This window comes from Pezoporus wallicus, unplaced genomic scaffold (genome assembly GCF_028554395.1).
Source record: "Pezoporus wallicus isolate ANWC-B61680 ecotype Strahan unplaced genomic scaffold, APGP_CSIRO_Pwel_v1 contig_161, whole genome shotgun sequence".
Classification (NCBI taxonomy): domain Eukaryota; kingdom Metazoa; phylum Chordata; class Aves; order Psittaciformes; family Psittacidae; genus Pezoporus; species Pezoporus wallicus.
This window is the reverse complement of record NW_026642654.1, coordinates 3,208,522-3,231,917: the sequence shown is the minus strand read 5'-3', so window position 1 is coordinate 3,231,917 and position 23,396 is coordinate 3,208,522. Positions and strand designations below refer to the sequence as shown.

General features: G+C 38.2%; 1 protein-coding gene across 3 annotated transcripts in view; it reads right to left on the bottom strand.

The window, feature by feature from the left end:
• Positions 1-1,509: 1,509 nt before the first annotated feature.
• NBAS (NBAS subunit of NRZ tethering complex) overlaps positions 1,510-23,396 on the bottom strand; it is a 182,562-nt gene continuing 160,675 nt past the window's right edge. For all 3 annotated transcript variants that reach the window (XM_057431920.1, XM_057431922.1, XM_057431921.1), the window contains 3 exons: positions 21,103-21,247; positions 12,799-12,927; positions 1,510-2,287 (listed from right to left, as the gene is read on the bottom strand). In XM_057431920.1, coding sequence (XP_057287903.1) covers positions 2,012-2,287; positions 12,799-12,927; positions 21,103-21,247 — 550 coding nt within the window. In that variant the 3' untranslated portion in view covers positions 1,510-2,011. The remainder of the gene's footprint in view (positions 2,288-12,798; positions 12,928-21,102; positions 21,248-23,396) is intronic.

The following is a 23,396-nucleotide window of genomic DNA, read 5'->3' as shown; positions in this document are numbered from 1 at the left end:
TGTAATCTCAGACCACTGCTACTAATGTGGAAAGAGAGCTCAGGGTCAAACCAAATGCTCCTACACAAACACTACCTCCAGTGCTCAATAACACTGAAAATCAAATTGTAAAGCATTTTTATGGCACTAGATGAACATTTGGTGTATTCACAACATTTGATACAAGGCATGGCTTTGCTCCTTCCCCTTTCATGTCTCAAAAAAATACCAAAAAAGATAAATGAAGAGAATGACAAAAGGTTACAGAGAAATAACTAAGTACACCATGACTCGACAAGTTAGGAAAGACATAACATTTATACTGTGTATATTAGAAGTCCTTAAAAACAGAGAGGGCAGATAGTGATATAGTTATTTACCTTTATTTTTTTTTCCTGATATAAGCAGTAAGGACATAATCTGAGAGAAATGAAAGATGAAAATATAAATAGTTAAGGTGGCTCTACTGATGCACAAATTTATGACAAGTTGGACATACAGCTCAGGCCATACAACCTCAGAAGCGAGACAAGTCTCAGGGCTTTACTGAAAATATGTACTGTCTTTTAAAAACACTAAAATTTAGGAACCTGGACATTTTTAGGCAGGAAATGTGGCAGACAGGGTGGCCAATGCTACAATAATAAATCAATTTTGAACGTGGAACACTTCTAGTTTGTGTTCATTCCTTTCCTTCAGAATCTCTCAGTCTATCATCAATCAGTACGATAAAACAGGAAGGTGTTAGGTGTTACTTGCTCGGTGCTTTGCAGTGAAATATAACCTTGCCCGGGCCCCCTTTTTCATTTATTTCAATTGCTGTGGCTGTTTTGAAGTTTCCCTGCCCTTGATTTGCTCTCCAGCTAGCTCGTTTGGTACTCACCTCCTGAAAGACAAGCACAGGGAAAATCTTCAGTTCCTAAGTGTTCTGCTGTCTTCCTGTGCTTCTGCATAAGCAGCACACTCTTCAGGAGAATTACTGGCTGGGTGGTAACCCACCATTCATCATTCTTGGGAGCAAATGGCCCAAGTTTTCATCCAGCATCCCCTGTTTTGTGGGTAACAGAGGCACAGTTACTGCCCGTGTAGTGTTTCATGAACTCTGACCTTGAGCAGGATACTTGCCCAGTTTTCTGTGTTCATTCCTGTGAGGGTGGTGAGACACTGGCACACAACCAGAGATGGTGTGGCTGCTTCATCCCTGGAAAATTCAAGGGAAGGTTGGATGGGGCTTTGAGCAACCTGGTGCACTGGAAGATGTCCCTGCCCATGACAGGGAGGGGTGGAATTAGATGATCTTTAAGGTTCTTTCCAACCCAAACCATTCTGTGATTCTAGAAAATGTTTAGGATTTCAGATGGGACTTCACAAATTGTAGAGAAAAATATCTCAAAGACTAGAACCATTTGTAAGCATGGAGAAGTTCAGCTTGTCCTTATGAATAAACATCACTAAGGAGAAACAGGAATTTCAGAAAAAGAAGCGGAATTAAGAAAATATTTATCTGTCTAAAGTGAGGACAGAAAAGACTACAATAACTGCAAAATATTTTATTTATTGCAAACAAAAGCTGTAGTAACAACACTGACAATACCAAATTTTAAGGGTTTGAAATTCTCAGAAATCACCCGTTGTGATTTTTTTTTTTACTGCACATATCTTTATAATTATATTTTTACATTAGTTTTACATTGTGACAAAGTAAATTACTTACAGAAATTAAGACAAATTGTATATAACCTGCCAGCTTACTAACATTGCATTTATATGTCTCGGAGTGTAATTATTTAACACTTTCATCTGAAAAGGATTATCAGATTCAAAGCTTTGCTAGCCATATAACAGAATGATACACTTTGCACCAATACATTTTTTAAATGATTAGAAGCATATGGGAATTCACTGTGTGCTGTTCGTATTTTCTACAGAATGTAGGTCATAACAAACTTTATTCCTTTGCTAGAACAATAATTTCTTCCTTTTGTTTAAGATATCCAGCAAAAAGGCAGACAAATGCATAAAGCCAACATTTTTAGCTCCAGTGCTGAATAGTCTGGAGGGCAGTAGTAAAAGTCCTGAGTGCAGGATGAATCCCTTGATAATACATCAAGAGGGACCCAGCCTCTGCACTGAACCCTTCTTTTTTGAGTTCTTTAGCTATTTCCTCTACATCCCAGCCCCCCTCTCCCTGGTTAGCCAGCAAGTGGTCAATAAGGCGAGGACAGAAGGCAGTAGATATGCACTTTACCACTAACTTGGCATCGAGGAGCAAGGAAAGGATTTCCGCGTCACAGTTGGAATCATCAACCTATGAAGAAATTAAAATCCAAAGTAATTAAAAGTTAATTAGTGGATACATCCATCAACGAGAACAAATCATCACTGTTCTAACTGCACAGTGTGACCTTGAAAGGAATTCCGTATGGATTAACACCACGGATATATACTTTGCATATGTTAGAATATGTAATGATACATCTTTAACAGTCTCTATCACATTAGTATAAATATTTGACCTGCAGAAAGTTAAGCACCTGGCTAGGGTTACATGAACAGCTTTACAGAATTTTCATGGGTTCTCAGCCTCAATGCAAAATGGACCACACCATTTACCTCCAGATCTGACACCCTGAGGAAAGTCAAGCAGAGTATATTAAAGTTAGGTCACTTTATATTAATGTAATATGCCACATTCCACGTATCAATATGATAGGCAACATTTGCAGACTCAACCAGATTTTCCCAAGTTTCAATGCTCACAGCAAAGATGAGCTCTTAAAATATAAATTGTACTCTTCTGAAAAGATTTGGAGCACAAAGCACCTGCCTCTGTATGCCTCAGAAAAAATGTGGTTACTTGATATATGAGGGCAGATGTTCTCTTGAAAAACTTGTCTATAGCTTTACAAATAATACTGCAGAATACTTGAAATGCTACTTCAGTTAATTTTGACATGTATTTCACAAGTTCCTTAAAAACCAGTGTGGTTTTAATCATCTTAGGTGATTTACCAATTCAAGAAGTGAAATAAAACAAACACATATAACCCCCCAAAACAGGCCAAAGGAGGGGTAGACAACAGTCGGGTTTTCAGTGGCTGCATCGTAACAAGTTACAAATAAACTAACCAAATCATGCTATATTTACAAAACAATCTCTCACTTAAAAAAAAAAAAAAAAGAGAAGAAAATCTGTCTGATTAGCCTCTGCTTAAGTTGCTGTAAAAATGATGCACTATCTTACATGGTTGGTAAGTTACCAGCAAGAAATAAAAGACCCTGTGATCCAGTGATGTAGTACCCTTGAAGACTAATTCAACTACTACACAGGACCACGGGACATGACTACTGTATACTGAGAGATTTGGCATTGACACTTGACAGCTGCAATTAAGCAATTTTTAATCTAATTAGCACCACAAAACTTTTAACCCTGAATCTTTTCAGGACAGCATTTAAAGTTTCCTCATATCTCTGCTTTAGTTCAAGCTAAAACAGTGCAGAACTTTGCTTCCTCATGTTCATGTGCAGCGGGCTTCATGTACCTCTTGCTCCCCCACTGTCACCAAGAACATACTGCAACAGGAACTTCCTGGTTTTAATCCAGTTCTGTGAGAGATCATGCACACCATTTAACATGGACCATGAACTGTGGAAACTACTCTCTCCAGCTTCTCTATACACACAGTCGAACCTATATATAGGTTTCTATATATACTATATGGGATTGAACACGATCCTCAAAACATATATCAGAACAAGTACAGAATTTTCTCTGGAATGCCTGGAATTCCAAGATTCCCAAAGTTTGGCATCTGATTTGAAGGAATCATTTGCATGTAGAGGAACACCGAGAGTTCATGAGGAACTATCAGATAGCTCCTTGCATTGAAGTGAATGAGAAATCTACAACTAGCTCCAGGAGACAGAACTTCCTTGGGAGTAACAACACATTCTTCTAGAAGAAAGATCTTGATTTTATCTAAATAGTTTTGACTAATTAATGTATTTCGCTTCTGTGAAAGAGCTGAAAAGTCAGCATGATGACTGAAAGCATGTATGTGATTAGAAACAGAAATAATTTGTGCTCTGCTTTGGAAAAGATACAAATAAACAACATTATATAAAGGAGAAAGATAAAACATGAAATATTGTGGCATGAAAAGCTATTACACTTCTTTTTATCAATTTCAATTTACTGTTAATAATGCATGATCATTATTTTCCATTTACTATTTTCACTTCCTTTGGATCTTCATAAGCTTTCTAGAAAAACAGAATGTCTTTATCATGTTAACCAGGAAGAGAGTTTGCTGTTTCACGCTGTGCTAGTTCTTCTATTACTTCATTTAGATACTCATGGCTTGCTTCCTATTGAAATCTTAAAAATAATCTTGATTTCCTCCAAGTCTTCAACAGTTTCACATTTACAAATTCAAAGGTAATGCAACTGTGCATAGAGGTTCTAGGTCCAGTTTACAGATCAGTCCTAAGAACCATAGGGATGTCCAGGCTTCAGGCTGTCCAGTCTTTTAAGTCTTCCATTATTTAATAATTCCTCTAACTTGTCTATGTTTGATGTGTCTTCCTGTTCAAGACAGCTTGATAATTAAATAAAATTGGTCGACAGCTGGCTAAACATAAGCCAGCTTGTGCTGAGGTGGCAGAGAAAGCCAAGAGCATTCTGGCCTGTATCAGAAATGGTGTGGCCAACAGGACTAGGGCAGTGATTGTCCACCTGTACTCAGCACTAGTGAGGCCGCACCTCAAATCCTGTGTTCAGTTCTGGGCCCTTCACTACAAGAGAGACATTGAGGTGCTGGAGTGTGTCCAGAGAAGGGCAACAAAGCTGGTAAAGGATCTAGAGCACAAGTCCTATGAGGAACGCCTGAAGTTGTTTAGTCTGGAGAAGAGAAGGCTCAGGGGGGACCTTACTGCTCTCTACAACTACCTGAAAGGAGGCTGCAGTGAGGTGAGTGTTGATGTCTTCTCCCAAGTAGCGAATGGGACAACAGGTAATAGGGCAAGAGGTGATGGCCTCAAGTTGTACCAGGGGAAGTTTAGGTTGGATATTAGAAAAATATTCTTCACTTAAGGGTTGTCAAGCATTGGAACAGGCTGCACAGGGATGTGGTTGTGTCACCATCCCTGGAGGTATTTAAAAGACATGTAAATGTGGCACTTATGGACATGGTTTAGTGGTGGACTTGGCAGTGCTGGGTTAATGGTTGGACTCAGTGATCTTAGAGGTCTTTTCCAACCCAAATGATTCTGTGATTCTGAAATTCCTACCTTTGGCATCTGGTAGCATACCACACAGCATACTAAGCCATTATCCAAATAACTATCATCTTTTCTGAAATGGGAGAGTGGAGGGAGGCTCCACCTCTGAGCTCCGTGTGCTCTATTCTTGACTCGTATGTAAGTTTTACACAAGGCTTCAGTGTTTGATTTTATGAACATAAAATGCAAACAGTAGTTATAGTAATGAGATTAACAGCAGATGAGAGGTTTGATTTAAACAGTTTTTTTAGGCTACTATTCAGTTTATGAAAATCCTATAGATTAGTGTGATTTCATGTGCCAAAATTGTACAGATTGGAAAGAGACAAGTCTGAAAGTAAAAGACCTTTTCTACCATGAAATGATTAAACGTCTGATCTATATTATGGGAATGATGATGCCTGCATGCAGAAGCACAGCAACCTCTCTGTACTCATGCATTAATGGGATCACCGGTCCTTACACATAACAAAAGAGCATACAAAAGGCCCTTGGCTGTATCTGACAGCTCATGCTTAAGCTCGAATAGTCCATTAGGTTTAAATTGATCAGTATTTCCCATTTTCTGACTTCAAGGCTGTCTGAAGACCTGGTCAGGAAAAGGAAACCTTTTTTGTAATTGTCCCCAGGCAACTGGATGGAGACACAAGATGGCAACCAGACCCTGTGAACGCATTTCACACAGTTTAGGCTACTGTCTGTTTTGCCACTCTTTGGTCAGTCTAAGCAGAGTCTGATAGGTGTGGGAAGAACACAGGGGTACTAAGGTTTAATAAGAAATCTGTATAAAAATAGGCAGCTGAGAAAGCTAGATTAATTATTGCCTAGTTTTGCTACTCCAGATCATGTTAACATTTTGGGTATCATATGAAGAGACAATCACAGTCATTATTTTAGATAAAAACAAATGCACACACCAAAATTCCTTTTCAACACCTATGCAGATTGTTAATGAATTAATGTATATACAAAAACTTTATTTAAGATAATATATGCACTGAGCAGCGATGCTTAAAGCTATAAGTTTTTTTATATTAAAATCTATTTAAATGCAAACTGACTACTACATGCATTTAAAATTAATTTTAAATTAGAACAAGCATTTAAGCAAAAAATTACTAGAACAATAAAAAAGGTAAATACACATAGCATATATTTAAAAATGAAAATACACCATACAGCATGGTGTCTGTGCAAAAAATGACTCAACAAAACTAAGACTCCCCAATCTAGAAAAGAGGCAGTTTAAAGAGCATAGAGCAGATAGCAACATCATTAGAGTATAAAGGACTGATTAAACACATTCTCTCATTAAAAAAATAATTATGAAGCATCAAATTAAACTAGTAGGATCAGATTCAGAGTAAAAAAAAAATGCTTTTCTACACTGCTAAAATATTTGGCAAATGACACTGCAAGATGTAAAAGCTCACCTAAGTTTAAGGAGAAATTGGACAAAACTGTTAAAGAAAACCACTGGCAGTTCCATAGTTACCAAATACAGCTGAAAATAACCCAAAGTTGGGAGAGTAGTGTCACAGAAAAAGAGCCTATACATTTGTCCTTATTTTGCTCTTCACTAGAATTAAAATTCCTCCATCCACTGGAGCTAGCCTACTGTTCCAGATGGAATTTTGATCCTCAAAATTTTACTGTTTAAAAAAATATTAATTCAAAACAACCTTCAGGGTTTTTTTTGTTTGCCAATGGTTTCAATCACATTTTAAATGTTGCTTAAATTAGCACAGATTGGCTGCAAGCATTTAATTCTGGCATACGTATCACGTATTTGCCTACAGTAGACAGAGGCTCTCTTAATGCACATCATTTTCAAAAATCACTCTTTTGATAAGACTTGTAAAGAAGAGAGTAAAACCCAATTAAGACAATTACTAAAAAGTAACCTTACCATTCCAGTTTTAAAAAGGTACTGCTTCTGGGCAGACAGCATAGGCAGAATAGTATATGAATGAGTCACTTCTTATCTGCCTGTGTAAACAGAGCCCTTGCTATCCCAAGATCCTAACTAAGCCTTAAAAGCCTGGTTCCAGCAAGGTTTGCCACCGATCCCAGAAACACTGTTCCAGTAATATGGGATGCAGCTGACTGCAATTTAAGCAAGTCTCAGAGGTGCAGGTAGCTGCTGCACAGATTAACACACAACTGCTTCCCATATTGTATAAACACGCAAATAAACTATAAACCACAATAATGATAAATTCAGAGTCTATTCAATACAGAAAAATCACTATGCCTATCTAGACTGCCATGCTGAGGATGCTAAATTTTTTATTAGAGCAAAACCTGTTACTTCTGGAAAGCTTAAAATAGGAGCATCTTTACTTTTTCATATCTATGCCTCCTTCAGCAGGATTTGACAATGCAGATTTAGTGTGGCACCCACACAAAATGCGCATGTCTACAAGCAAAAGAACTAGTGGGGATAATTACACCATGGAGAGGAACTCCTGACATTTTTTCCTTCACTTTCATACCTATTTAGGTATTGTCTGAAATCTACTTTCAAGATGTAGGCATTCAAATAGTATCTATCTCTGATGACTACCTTACTCCTTTAGACTGTGGTGATCAATACTTTTCCCGGCTAGACATACGCGTATTCATCTAGAAAGTGAAGCAGCATAGAAACAGAACTGCAACAGATGCACTCATTTCCACTGAAGCAGCACTACAGCACTCTGCTTCAAGCAGGACTTGTGCATTTTATCAAACATCTCTTTGATGCAGAATTTATAAATGGATCTGCACCTACAGATGGAAAACCACATCTCAGCGAGGTAAATGTCAACAGAAGCAAGGACTCACTTGCACTCTTGTCTCCACAACTCCAAAACTCTGCACATCTTCAGCAGGCTGGGGAGGAGACTTATCTCTGACTACTAAGTGTGGCTCTTGGAGAGGGTGGGGGATTCAAGTTGCTTCCCTGTACAACCTGTATGCGCTCCTATGGTTACCGCTGTATTTCTGAATCAGACTGGCAGTTTTGTGTCTTAACTCTGAACTCTGCTGTCAGTGCATAATTAGTAAGGGGTAAGCATGTCTGCCTGGAGCACTGCCATCAGCACAGCAATATTATGAACTGCAAATGGGCTCAGGCAGGCTTGAGGCATTCAGCTCTACCAAGGCAGCAGGGCCCCTGGGCATGCAGAGACAGGGAGCCTGCAAGTTTTGAGAAAGCTGGTGTGTGAAATAGGTGGATCAAGATCAGGTTTGCCACAGGTGTCACCTCTTCTGATGCACTCAGAAGAGGAACCTGACGCATCTAGAAGGTTTTGCCGATAAATCTCTGAGGCCTCCACAAATTCACATGAACATGAATGAAAGAATTTTGTGCAACCGCTCTCCAAGACCAACAACATCAGCATGTATGTTAGTAACATTTCTGGTTGCTAATACAGCCTATACTTGCCATGACACAACATATTTGGAAAAAAAAAATAAAAATCTCCGGCAGTGAGAATTTCAGATGAGAAAGAGCCGGTCAGGTTTTGCCTAACTGAGGGGAAAGTCAAGAGTCTGGGCAATTCCCTGTCAGCATTATTTGTGCAGGTGTCTAGAGGTTCTGGTATTAGCAATAGGCAGTGTTTCATTCATAACTTATGCATTATAAAATGCATGCATTATGAAATATAGATACTAATGGAAAGATAAGAGCTGATGCTAACACAACAGCAGAAAAGAACCGAACCTGCTATTTCCCTGAGTATTGGCCCTCCACTACTACTGGAGGTAAAAATGGTTTCCATTTTATTCTTTATTGGAGTCTATAACTATAGGACAAATAAATAAGGAAGTAAGAGAAATAGCGAGATACTCCCCCTCCCCGAAAAATAAATCAGGGACAGATACTTTACCATGATCACTGTTCACTTACAGACACATAATTTCATAAGATTTCTTTTAATAGGTAAGCCACATCAAGTTAGTAGCCATAAATAGCATAAGATATGGAGAACACTGGAAATTCCATTATTTCACATATTCTTTATGATTTTCATACTATGTTTTTCAATACATCATTGTCGCAAAGGTAGTCAGTGCTTCATAATTGGAAGTATAGTATGTAAACAGAGCTAAAGTATTAGATTAACTAAAACCATTTTCTAGTCGTATTTTGTATTCAGGCCTTGACTGAAGATGTATTTGATGTATATTAACTCCCATTTGTTAACTGTTTTAACAGCATAACTTAACTACCACCATGTAATAGAATATTTGGTTGCTCTGTCAAGTATAGAAACAAGTTCTCATATCTGAAAGATAACCAAGTGAACGGACAATACGGAAACCCTTCTCAAAAACAACTGACTCTTAAGGGCAAACTCTGAGCTCTGTTGGCAGTAGTAAGTTTATTTAACTAAACTGATTTTTAAAATTATTCACACACCACACAACACATAGGAAGTATAGTTATTTCTGTTATCTGAAAAAGAGAAGTGGCAGTTTATTAAAAGATCTTCAACAAAAAGAGAGGTATGCAATTTCAAAAAAGCTTACACAAAATCTTGGTTGTTTTATTATAGGCAAAAGCTATACAATCCCTAGTATCAGCACTTCAGCATCATCGCTAACTGTAAACATCCATAAAGTTGTCAGCACCATACAACAAATGGCTAACTAATACAACGTATCAGCAAGCAAGCGCTGTATTTTTCTCACAGCCATGTTTGTGAGCTGTGTTAGCACTATGTCAGGGAATCAATAGCTATGATTTCCCTTTGCCAGATGTTATTTGTCCTTTTCCTGTTTAATGTAAGCAGAAATGGGATTCCTATGAAAAATTCATTAAGAATTCTACAAAAAACATTAACAGTCCAAATACTGTTTTTACAAAGTAAAAAGTATGCATAAAAAAATTACACTGACTAAACAACACTGACATAGCTAAGGAACGTATGCACTTTTAGTACAACACCAACTAATGTGATTATAAGAGATGCACATAAAACAAGGAATAAAAGGTTCTTTTCTAAACAGTGAGAAGAGCTTTTAAATTTAGCATGGCACTCTTTTGTACTAGCTGCTTTTCTAACACGGGCAGTGGAATGTCACTGGCTAAGTTCTATGCCTGATGTAATGAAGTCAACAGCTGAATTTTCACTGACAAGATGAAACCTAAGTCCAAAGCTAAATGCTTTGAAAATTCTGGGTTATCTAGTGCTCTTACAGAACTACGTGCTCGAATTAATACTGAATTTAGATAGAAAAATTAGAAACTATTTATCAAGATACCTCCTGCATAACAAGGCCAAAAAGAATGATTTTAGGCATGCACAGGTGTGCATGGTTTCTGGCCTTAAAACCCCAATGTATTATAATCAACCTAGAGTGTAGAAAATTGAAAGCTGTAGCACACTAGAAAGGCCAGTTAAGAGTGCAATACAATCAGTAACCATTCAGAAAGTGCCATTGCACAGCATTATTCTTTAAAAATAGTTAAATAAAATGTATTTGGACACAAATTCCTGCTGACAAGCTTCAGAGCTACTCACACAGCAGCTTTCATCTGCTAACAAAGAAGTCAATTTTAAAAGGTTAATAAGAACATATAGATGAGAAAGTGCATGCGTATATCAGATGCCCAGTTGCTTTTCTATGAGATCACGTTGTTTAAAAACAGTTACAGAAAGGCCTTGCTTTGCAGATACAAAATCTAAAACTGCACATGGTAAGAGAAAAGTACAGATTTACTAAAGAGAACCTATTGTTTTGGTTGTTAATATTTATAAAATTATGTTTTATGGAAAATTAAAAAAAAAAAAATCTGTGGTTTATTTGCATAAAGAAATTGCAAATAGGAACCTTCATTAAAAAACCTTTGGTTCTTTGCTTAGAATGTCAAACTCAACTAGGAAGTGCTCCAAATTCATTCTGGATACCAACTATGGTATTGGAATTTTGACACAAGCAGATGTGTGTTACATATAATACGCTCTGCCACCTTCCATGATGCCATTTTATTCGTTCATAGAGAACAGCTTAAAAAAGCTGGTGCTTCATTCATTTTGGTAACCAATTCCTTTTGAAGGAAAATCAATTAACATCTGAGATGGAGCCTATGTTTCCAGGTCTACTGCTTCTCTGACTGGTCTTCACTGTTGCGTTCTCAAAAGGAGGTAAATCCTTTCTCAAGTTATCTAGTGGATGCAAAAAGAGAAAGCTTCTGGAATACAATATGTAGCCCAAGAAGGAAAGACAGGAGCAGGAATTAAGGGAGTATCCTGGGAAGAGCAGGATGCAGAATATTTTTCCTAGGGAACAGAAGACTGGTTGGAATGTAGAGGATAGGACTGCATCGTTTGTTGCAAACAAGGAATCGGAAAAATTTGTGGTAATTAATATAGCTAGAGCAGAGAGCCTGCCCAAGAAGGCTTTCCTACAAATCACATTTTTAAAGCTTTTGTGTTTTGGGGATGCTTATTTTAAATAGATATACAGAGATCAATTTTTGTTTCCATATGGGGAATTTCATTTTGAAGCAGCATCTGGGAAATTTGCCAACAATTATTATTTTATATTGTAATGTACAACCAAGAGGTACCTAAGTCATGGTGCAGAATTTGGAAATATTAGAGATGAGGCTTTTCTACCTAAATACTGTAATTCTGGAAACTTTCAATGCAGTTAATTCAGCCAGACAAGGAAAGCCACTGCCTTTCATATAAAGGTCTGAGACAATACCTCCCTTGTCTTTTGTGGTAGAGTGCTGGATTGTAGACCTCAACTAACATAAAAACCAAGCCAGGTTGTACATGCACAAGTCCAATTAAGAGCCTCAAGAAGTTTTAATCCCAACTCACTTTTCAAAGAAAAAAAAAAAAGACAAAAAAAAATTAAAATATAATGTTTTTGTCTAGGTGACTGGCTTTCATCTTTTTAGGTGTTCGTTCTTAACTGAAAAGCAAATACGTAGTAATGTAACTTTTTCTAAGAATTGAAAAATATACCGTAATGTCTTTCAGCTCTTCTCCAAACAAAAGAATGACAGTATTTAGTTTTTTTTTTCCTCCAGTAACTTTGATACTTGTGTTACAGTATGAAATAAAACCAATTTACAATTGCATGGAAGTCCTCAAACATACCATCTTGCATTTTAACCTTTCTACAACAAAACCACTGACGTAGAAGCTTTCTACGTGTATGCAAAGACTGCTAAATTTATCAGAAACAAGCTAATTCACCTGATGTACTATTATCACTTTAAAAAGCCCCAAAGTGAATATGAATATGAATACAGATATAATAGATTACTTTATATAACAGAATAGTTTCTGTTCCACCACACTGACTTAAAATAGCATGGTAGATAATTTACAGAAAGTGCCATGAGTTTTAATCACCTCAAGTATATATAAAAGATCTTACTAGCCCCTTGTTACTGCTCACTGTGGAAACAATAGCTGTGGAAAATCTCTAAAATGACAACTGTCTCAGTAGTCTCTGCTTACTACAGGAAATAAAAGAGCTAATTTATTACCTCAGATGCGGAAAGTCAGTTAATTCAAATGCTCATACCTTAGCAACAGCTGTTATCTGCTCCAGTGCCATGGTGTGAAGATCTTGATCTTTGCTTTCTACCAGCAGCTTCAGGGAGGGCAGCAGGAGGGACTGGTTAAGTAGCAGCAAACATATTTCTTTTATACACTGAAAATAAAAGTAAACTCATTCAGTGAGATCTCTGGAGATACTAACATCATCAATTTATACAAATTCCATGTCAAATGCAAAACGGAAGCCAAACTTCCACCACAAATGAAATCCCTGTTGGAAATAACTCTTCAGAAACTTGAAAGGGCAAATTTAAAAAAATGTGGAATACAGGGTTATAAGCACAATGTCTGTTATATTAAGACAAGGCAGGTACTGAATCACCATTACAGCTTGGTGTTTTACTAAAAGAACAGAGCAATCAAAGCTCTCTGTGGGACTAATATATTTGTGCTTACTGAAATACTGCAAAGCATAGGAAGAAACTTAACAGACACATGACATTTCTGTATCAGTTATGGAATCATGAAAGTGGAACAAAATAAAGAGGAAATATCAGTACATACAAGATTTCAGCATCATGAAATTCTGCTGCAAGATCTTTCCAAATTTTATGCAGTATTTATTAATTTATATCTCAAAAAGTATTTCAGCTACTAAACCATGTCGGAAGTCAAATTATAACTCACTTTTCCCTTTTTGTCATTTCCAAGAATTTCGGTTGTTTGTCACAACCACTTTCCACTGAGGCCCATCAGAGATGTCCCATATTTCAGGACAACTTACCCTAAGTGCCCTGGATATTGTAAGGAAGTCACTTTGAAAATGGTATCCAATTCTTAGAGGTGCTCTCTGTTTCACTCCAACATTTAGAGAGCGATTGTTGAAAGAGCTCATTGGCTAAATATAAACTGAGAGAATTCAAGTCATATATTTTTCTATCTTTTTTGCAGTCTAATGACAAGTTTAACAATTTGATCATCAAGATGCAACCACACTTTTAGCAGCACGGGTTTAGTACCCGTGAACCTAAAAGGCTAAAAATTATTTGAAGAGGAGATTGTTAAATGCTCCAACTGTGACGTGCTGCAGACACCTGGCCTTGCTTGGCACAGGGAGCTCTTTGGCTGCACATTGCTCAGTCTTTTCTATATTTATACCTTCAAGAAACACTACCTAGAAGGTTATATTCTACCACACTGAGCTTTGAGTCACTGAAGCAAGGCTTATTTTCTTACCCAGACTTGTTCCTTAAAACTTTTATTTATCAACAACAGATTGTTGATGTTTTCAGTGAAGGATATGATAAAGGAGCAAGGAATAAGACGATTAAATAAATACATTAAGCTTTGTCTGATCAGTCATATTCTATTACACTTCTAATAATTTCACATTGAAAATGAATGCAAAGGTAGGGATCCACTCTACATACCTCCTTTTCTTGAAAATGTGAATCCACAGCAATAAATGTAACTTATGTTCAGGAAAATAAATTATAAAAGGCATAAGACACATAATCTGAACAAAACTAGCAATTTTACCATGCTTGGTAACTTTTTCTGTCTGAAAGCCTCTCAAAAACTAAGTGGAGGAGCAGTGCCATAAAAAATAAGCCATAACTATAAGAAGGCTCTCTAAAGAACCTCAAATCATGTTTTGGGGTTGTAGTAGGAAAAAAATGAAACAAAGGAAGCTGTAAAATGTAACTAGGTAGTGTACATTTTTTAAGCAACAGGGCAGGGAAAGAAAAAATGCAGATGTTCTGGTGAGCTACTTTAAACAAAGACAAAATAAATCTCTCAGCAAGCAAATGCAATAATACAGATATTAACATTGCTATTTTCAAAATAATAACATTTAACGCAGATGATATTCCAGCATTTTTTTTCTTCTTAGATGCTTCACAACTACACTTAGTACTGGTTATGCACTGTGAAGGGACATGTTCTAACACAATGTGCCTTGCTCATCACAGAGGCTTTCACATAAGAGAAAGCATGCTTATCTATCCAGTTTACCTATGCTGATTTTACAGTATAGGATTTTGACGCCAAATGTCAATATATTTCAGGTAGATACCTGTAGATGACTTGAATAACTTTGTGCCTTAGGATAAGAATGCTAAGGCACATGAAAATCAACTAGGTGCTTGGTGACAGCCAGCATGGCTTCACTAAGGGGAAATCCTGCCTGACCAATTTGGTGGCCTTCTATGATGGGGCTACAGAACCGATGGACAGGGGTAGAGCAGTTGATGTCATCTACCTGGACTTGTGTAAAGCGTTCGACACTGTCCCACACGACATCCTTGTCTCTAAATTGGAGAGACATCAATTTGATGGATGGACCGCTCAGTGGATAAAGAACTGGCTGGATGGCCACACACAAAGAGTTGTGGTCAATGGCTCAATATCTGGCTGGAGACCAGTAATGAGTGGTGTCCCTCAGGGATCGGTGTTGGGACCGGTCTTGTTTAACATCTTTGTCGCTGACATGGACAGTGGGATTGAGTGCGCCCTCAGCAAGTTTGCCAATGACACCAAGCTGTGTGGTTCAGTTGATACGCTGGAGGGAAGGAATGCCATCCAGAGGGACCTCGACATGCTTGTGAGGTGGGCTGATGCCAGCCTCATGAAGTTTAACCATGCCAAGTGCAAGGTCCTACACCTGGGTCGGAGCAATCCCAGGCACAGCTACAGGTTGGGCAGAGAAGAGATCCAGAGCAGCCCTGCAGAGAAGGACTTGGGGGTGTTGGTTTATGAGAAAATGAACATGGGCCGGCAGTGTGCGCTTGCAGCCCAGAAAGCCAACCGTATCCTGGGCTGCATCAAAAGGAGCGGGACCAGCAGGTCAAAGGATGTGATCCTGCCCCTGTACTCACGGCAGGGGGGTTGGAACTAGATGATCTTAAGGTCCTTTCCAACCCTAACTATTCTAATATTCTATAACACATCTAGCAGACATATCCAGTCAACCTACAAAAACATCTGAATACAGACAATCCATTGTCTTTCTTGAAGAGGATATACACATTCCAGCAAGTAATTTTACTGACTGTCAAAATATCATGTCTTATGCTAAAATTTGAAATGGTGTAAGTTAAACTCAATTGTTTCTAGTTGTGCCTTTCTTTATAAACCGAGACTTTTATTAGCTTGGTTTTCATATAAAAATATCTTCAGAACATAATCAGTCACCTCTTGATCTCTGATAAGGCAGGAACACTGCACTCCTTCAGCTTTCCATTTTAAGGTATTTTCATCTGTGCACTAATTTTCGCAGGTTCTGTCTTTTGCCTCCCTATTTTTCAGTGTCCTCTTAAAATGCAACTATACTAACAGGATGTTTTATTTTAATGCCAGCCTTGCTAGTGGTTTATGGAAAAGGGTACTTCTTATCTACCTTTCTTCACTAAATATCTCTTATAAAGTAAGAGTGCATTGCCTGTTTTCCTTATGACAGTAATATGAAAATAAAAGAACCCAGTAACAAAAAGCCAAGAAAAGTGAAGTGTTGAATGCCTTCTTTGCTTTAATTCTTAGTAAAAGATCGCAGGCAAATGAGCAGGTAACATTTGACAATAATAACAGGTAAGAGTTCAGCACTGAAAATTGAGCCTAGAATAAAAATGTATGTTTCTGGGGCTGAAAAATTCACCCCCAAACACCTAAGGAAATAATAAATCAAGCTAAGAGAACATGAAAGGCTACCAAAGACTTTAAAGAAAAATACAGTTTTCCAGACATGGAAGAAAGCAGGCATATGAGGGTAGAAGATACTATAGACCTATCAGACACCCCTTGTTCATGAAAACCATTAAAACATAAAATGAAAAACCAAACACACACACACAAAAGTATAGAAGTGTGTTCCCACGGGACCCTTGTCCTGGGTTTAGCAGTAGCAGTCTACAGGTTCTGTAGTCAGGAATAACGCCACCACTATGGCATATTTTGACTGAAAATGCCATGAAACACTGTCGTGGTTTAAACCCAGTCAGGCAACTCGTTCACTCACTTCCCCCCCTTTCTTGCCCTCCCCCTGCTCCCGGAGGGACAGAGAGGAGAATCAAAAAGAATGCGACTCCCACGGGTTGAGATAAGAACAGTTTAGTAACTAAGGTATAACACAGATCACTACTGCTACCACCAGTGATAATAATGATAAAGGAAATAACAAGGGAAGAGAATACAACACCTCAGCACCAGCTGACCGATAACTCGGCCCCCCAAGCCCGACCAAGCTCCAACCGATACCTCCTCCAACCCTGCAGTCTCCTCAGCCCTTCCGGCTAACTCCCAGTTACATCCCGGGCATGACGTGCTGTGGTATGGAATAGCTCTTTGGTCAGTTTGGGTCAGGTGTCCTGTCTCTGCTTCCTCCTGGCTTCCCCTCCTCCCTGGCAGAGCATGAGGCTCACAAAGTCCTTGGCCAAACCAAAACATCCTTGTTATCAGCTCTGTTCCCGAGCTGAAAGTCAAAACACTGCACTGCACCAGCTACCAAGAAGGAGAAAAAATGACTGCTACTGCTGAACCTAGGACAAACACTCACTGTCCTTTTCACCAAGGAATGGGCAGCAGGATAGTATGTTCCAAATTGAAAACCTTTGCAGTGGCCTTCATCCCTTTTTCCCCAGAAAAGGAATGGACAACTTGCACAACATTGAAGACTATCCCAGTAGTAACTAATTTCTCTGCCACAAATGACTGCACTGCTGCTCTGGACGGGGTAAGCATGCCATCACGCACAGTGCTTCTCAGAGCAACACGTGGCCTTCTTTTCTGCAATAAGCACTCAAAAGCGTTTGAGTGCCTGCCTGCCTGCCTGCAATAAGAGGCTGTGCTTAGAGGGAGTATGGTACTACCTGTGAAAGGGACAAGGGAAGTACTAACTAAAACTTCAGATTGCCATGATTTAGCTGAAACTTTTGTAAGACAGCTTTTGCTTTGTATCTAATTATGCAGCTGTTGACAGTTCACTGTGACAAAAGTGAGGCATATAAACTGGATTTCATAGGAGTCTGTTTTGGTTCCGGTATTATTCAATATTTCCATGAATGGCTTGAAGGGCTGGATAATGAGTACAAACAGTACTGTGTCTGGAGAGGTTGAAAGCAGACAAAAGGGCAGCATTTAAATTCAAAATTATCTGAACAAAATGATCACAGACACCTGTGAATGAAGAAAAACATACATCGTAAACTCACACACAAAAAGCAGGATCAGCTAGCTACAAAAATATGAAAAAGGAGACCAACTGGCTGCTCTATTATTCTAGGTGTCATGGTTTAACCCCAGCCAGCAGCTCAGCTCCACACAGCTGCTCATTCGTTTCCCCTACAGCAGGATGTGGAGAGAATTAGAAGGGTAAAAGTGAGAAAACTCATGGGTTGAGATAAAGACACAGTTTAGTAGGTAAACCAGAAGCTGTACATGCAAGCAAAACAAAGCAAAACAAGGAATTCATTCACCACTTCCCATTGCCAAGCAGGTGTTCAGACATCTCCAGGGAAGCAGGGCTCCATCACACATGACAGTTACTTGGGAAGATAAACGCCATCACTCCAAATGTCCCCTCTTCCCCCAGCTTTATATTCTGAGCACACCAGACGGTGTGGAATATTCCCTTGAGTCTGCTGGGGTCAGCTGTTCCGGTGTGTCCCCTCCCAATTCCCTGTGCATCCCCAGCCTACTCACTGGTGGGTTTGTGTGAGGAGCAGAAAATTCCTTAACTCTGTGTAAGCACTGCTCAGCAATAAGCCATCCTTGAATGGTCAACACTGCTTAATCACAAATCCAGAACTACCTAGTAGCCTATACTAGTTACTATGAAGAAAATTACCCCAGCTGAAAACAGCACAATAGGAGATAAGCATCTTATGGCCACTAGGACCCCAGGGTGATTACAGATAAGAGATTCGATGCATTCTGCAATTTCGGTGTTTATGTTAACTGACACATGACCTAAAGGATTGATGGAAAAACGGGAGATATTCAGGAGTCACACTCTGAAAATCACTGGGGGGAGAAGGATTTGCCCCATTCTTAAGAGATTAATCAGGCAGTGCAGATGTTAGTCTAAACATGCATGCCTTCCAAGCAAATAGCGGTTATTTCAACTAAGAGGAATGGATAACCTATCCACTGAATAATGTACATAAATCCCAAAACAAACAAACACACACACACAAAGATTAAAGCTATGCTCTCCAAAAGACATTAAAAAAAGAACTTTGCTGTATAAAACTAGAATGACCAGGAGGAGGTGGAATAAAGGAATAGAGAAACCTTTTTGATTACATCTGAGAAAAGGTTTTCTAACTAGATCATCATGACTTGATGTTAAATGTTTTTTCCATCACAACCTTTGGACTTTGGAATGGCAAATGTTCTTCATGATGACAAATTGATCTCTCAGTTTTTAGAATTCCATCATTCTAGGTCTGTTTTCTTAATCAGTGTATTTATTGAAATGTGAAGCCATCTAAACAGGTTAATCGTCAGTAATCAGATTTTCATCTTATTCAGCCATGCAATCTCAACTCTCTAATTTGTGCATTTAAGTACTATAGCTGTGCATACAAATAAGGTACTTATATTTATCAATGCCATTCCCCTCTTCCCAAGCAGATAGGTAAAGCAATACAGCCTATGTTTGAAGGTAACTATGCAATTATATATTTTAGTGCAAATCCTTTTGCTGTACAGCATTCTAGTCATAAAAAAGGTATTTTACATCGGTAAAGCTATTTTATGCTCGAGGACCAGAATATCTTCACACTGTACCTGTATACTCCCACCTTCATGGAGGGCTCTTCCAATATCCTGTATCATTAAAAAAGGAAAGCACCTCCAACCAAGGCTACCAACTAATACCAAAATTATCTGCAAATAGGGACTTGTTATGGAGTTCAAGAAAAAGTTTACCCAGTTAAGAGAAGTAATTAAATCACAACCCACTGTTGAGCAAAACTCTTGGTGAACTGACTACTGTATGACGCTGACCGTTGGCAGAATTTATCTACCTAGATCACTGAGGTGCGGTAGAAAATTCTACTTTGAAAGAGTTTGACTACTCCTATGAATGACTAATATCATGAGTTTGTGAGCAATGATGTGCCATTCAACACCTTATAAAGAAAAGCTACTTGTAGTTATGGCAGGCCCAGTGATAGAGACCTGCCTTCCACCAAAAACTTCTGGTGGGATGAATATATTAATAAATATATTTATAACTCCATCTTACTGATTCCTTCTAGAATCTTGTTTTACGTAGAGTTTGAACTTGACTCATATCAGTCTGTTGGGCTATTAAAAAACAAACAAACAAACAAAAACCAACCAAAACACCCAAACCTGTCTTTTAAACGGAATGTGTTGCTCCTATTCTGCTTCTAGTCTTAACATCAGCTGTTCTCTATATCAGACTGTGATTACATGAAGATGATTATAAAGGATTAATCAGGCTACTAAAAATATGCACATGACTACTCTGAAGTTTTGTGAAGTTTATTAAGCATCTCTCCAATCTGTCTTCATTAATATACAATGCTTACATACAAAACACTTCAGTAATTTTGTACTTAAGAGATGCTTGTATTTAAGTATGCACACATAGTTAAGGAAGTCAGAACACTAATTATTACAAAGCAATTACTGGTATATTAATTTGCTTTCCATCACCAAGAGAGTATTCAAGGAGTTTTACACATTTATTAGTGAGAAAATTACAGATTATTTCGTGAATAGCTTTTACCATACCAACTTCAATGACAACAAACTATTAGAGCTTTCCTACAAGTACGTCAAAGAATAATTTACGCTGGAACGGACTTCTATAGTTCAGATACTCCAACTAGCCTGCACTCAAAACAAATACAGCAAGATCAAATTGACCATGATATGATCCAGTCAAGTTCTGAATACCTCCAAGGACAGAGACTCCACATCTCTTCTAGGCATCCACCTATTCTAATGTTTCATCCCTTTAATGATGACAAAGGTTTCTGATGTACGCAATGAGTTTTTGACGATGTAACTTGTCTCTATTGCCTTTTGTTCTATCACTAAGCATCTCTGAGAAGAGGCTGTCTCCTCCTACATGCTTTCTCATCTGCATATTTAAAGACAGAAATACAATCTCCCTCAGATCTCTCTTCTTAAGACAGAATAAACCCAATTCTCTCAGCCTCTCTGCATTTATTGTGCTCCAGCCCTCTAATCATCTTGTTAGCTCTCCCTCAGACTTGATCCAGTATGGCAACATCTTTCTTATAGTTGGGCCCCTGAAACAGGACTCATATCTGTGATACCCAACGTTAAAACTTACCTTGGCAGGAAGCATGTGTTTCGTCTCATACAAAGAACGGCAAATTTTCAAAATTTCATTTCCTGTGTTCTCCTTTTCCTCTGGTGGGCACCTCTGTAGCATAAGAGTCCCAAGTTTCACCCAGGGATTATCATCTGTGCACAATCTGCCCAGAAAAAAAAACAAAACAGAGATGTATATGGGATATAAATATACTTACATACCCCCACCATTTTTGATAGATGGAGTGTTTTGTGCGAGAATTAAAGTATAATCTCATGAAAAAGAGAGGAAAGAGTTTTGAGACAAGCTACTATCCTGATGCCCACACTCTTTCAATGGAACAAGGAAGTTTAAAGTATTTTGAAATTATGACGTGCAGTTATAATCCCTGAGGAAACACACATGAGACTGACTGATCAATTTGGAATAGCACAAGAACAGCTTCTCCTGGCTTCATACCGGCTGATTTCCCAAGCAGAATGGAGGGAGGGGTGTCAGGAATCCAGCATTCCTAATTTCGTTTGCTTTGATCACATTCTAACAGCATCTGCCTCTCAAATACCTGTCTCTTGCTTCTAAGTGGAGAAAGTACTTCCAAGATTCACATTTTAATTTCCAGGTCCAACAAGAGCAAACAAAAATAAACTTTTTTTTTTTTATAGCACATCCAAACAGGATAGAAGAGCAAAGAAAGTACATGCATCGGTACTTCTCTATTGGTAGATATGGATGCAGATACATTTGGTTTATATATTTAAAATGTTCTTTTCATTCCCTACAGAACTTCATGTCATGTCACAATTACACAGTCAGACAGATGGGAAATAGTAGATACAAGTAAATTTTATCACACATTGATGGAAAAGTCAATATTTGGCATACAGCTGCTATCTGATAGATCATGGAGATGCTTGGCTACTTTTGTTAGTGACAGGTGTACCTCACAGAATCACAGAATGGTTCTGGCTGGAAGGTAACTTTAAAGCTAATTTACTTCCAACCCCCCTGCCATAGGCAGGCACACCTTCCACTATCCAATCTCTTTGGCTATTAAACAGCATCAGGAAACATTTTAGCTTGAAGGAAAAAAAGAATAGGAAAAAAAAAAATCAGAGCAAGTCTAAATCTGGCAGGTTGGTCTTACAATTTAGTGTAAATTAAGGTGCTCATCCAGAACATGTGGGAAGGAGCAGTAAAGTGCCGTCAAAGTGCTGTTTTTAAAGATATTATTTAGCAGCAAACATTGAAAGTAGCACATTAATATCACTGTAAATGGGAGTCCACTAAGAGAGTCTGTTGGATTGACATATACCAAGGAACTGGTTTGACAACTCCGGAAAAGACATCCACCAGTATCTGCTATTACGTATATAAAAGCACTTTCCTGCTCATCTTCCACTTCAAAAGTACATATTGTAAACAAATAAAACCAGCTCCATGTCAAGCTGTAATTATATCCTAACATGAAAACCAGACAAAGATGCCAGAGTGGGGGCAACTCTGAATGCAAATGAAATAGAAGTCATTGCCTTTATTCCTTCTGACAACTTAATTGAGCCTTTCCATCAGTCACAGCCACTGAGCACAGAGCTGCCAGAAGCCTGGCTGGTAACAGCAGAGCTCCTCCTCTCCTTCCAACCTGATGGGCTGAACTTAAAGATGTCAGCTTATTCAACAAGCAGAACATGATGCACTTAATCTGTGAACCCCCAGTGAAGTTAGGAGAAGAAAACAAAAACCCTGCAACTCCATCTCTGCCACTGGTTAAATTGATAGCTCCTGCTATGTGATCCATCTCTTGCTTAGAGGCACAGAAAGTCATAATGAATTTCCATTTTTATAGCTGCTGCCTCCAGAGTACATTAAGAAAACCTATAAGAATTTCCCATTAGAAAAAGAAAACAAAAATCACACTACAAAGCACATAAGTTAGAAATAACCAGAAAGATGCAAGGCCACCAAGGCTTGCCATGTGCAGGTTTATTTATTTGAGTAAAGTATCAGATGGATAATTTACATATATAAAGCTTTTGCTTTTATCAACACAATTCCTTATAATTATATCAAATACTTGTATTATGTATTAACAAATACTGGTTTCCTGGTATCTCTAAACAAAACCAAGATTCACTTATCAAAAATATGACACCTACAGGTAGAATTCAGTTTTCCTCTCCTGAATTTTAACTCAGTTCAACTACAGCTAAAAGAAAATAAAGTTATTTCTTAACATGAAAAAAAAACCCAATTCTTTCAAAACCTCAGCATGAATGTGTTATTTTTTTTGCCAGAACTGAAAGAGGTGAATTTTG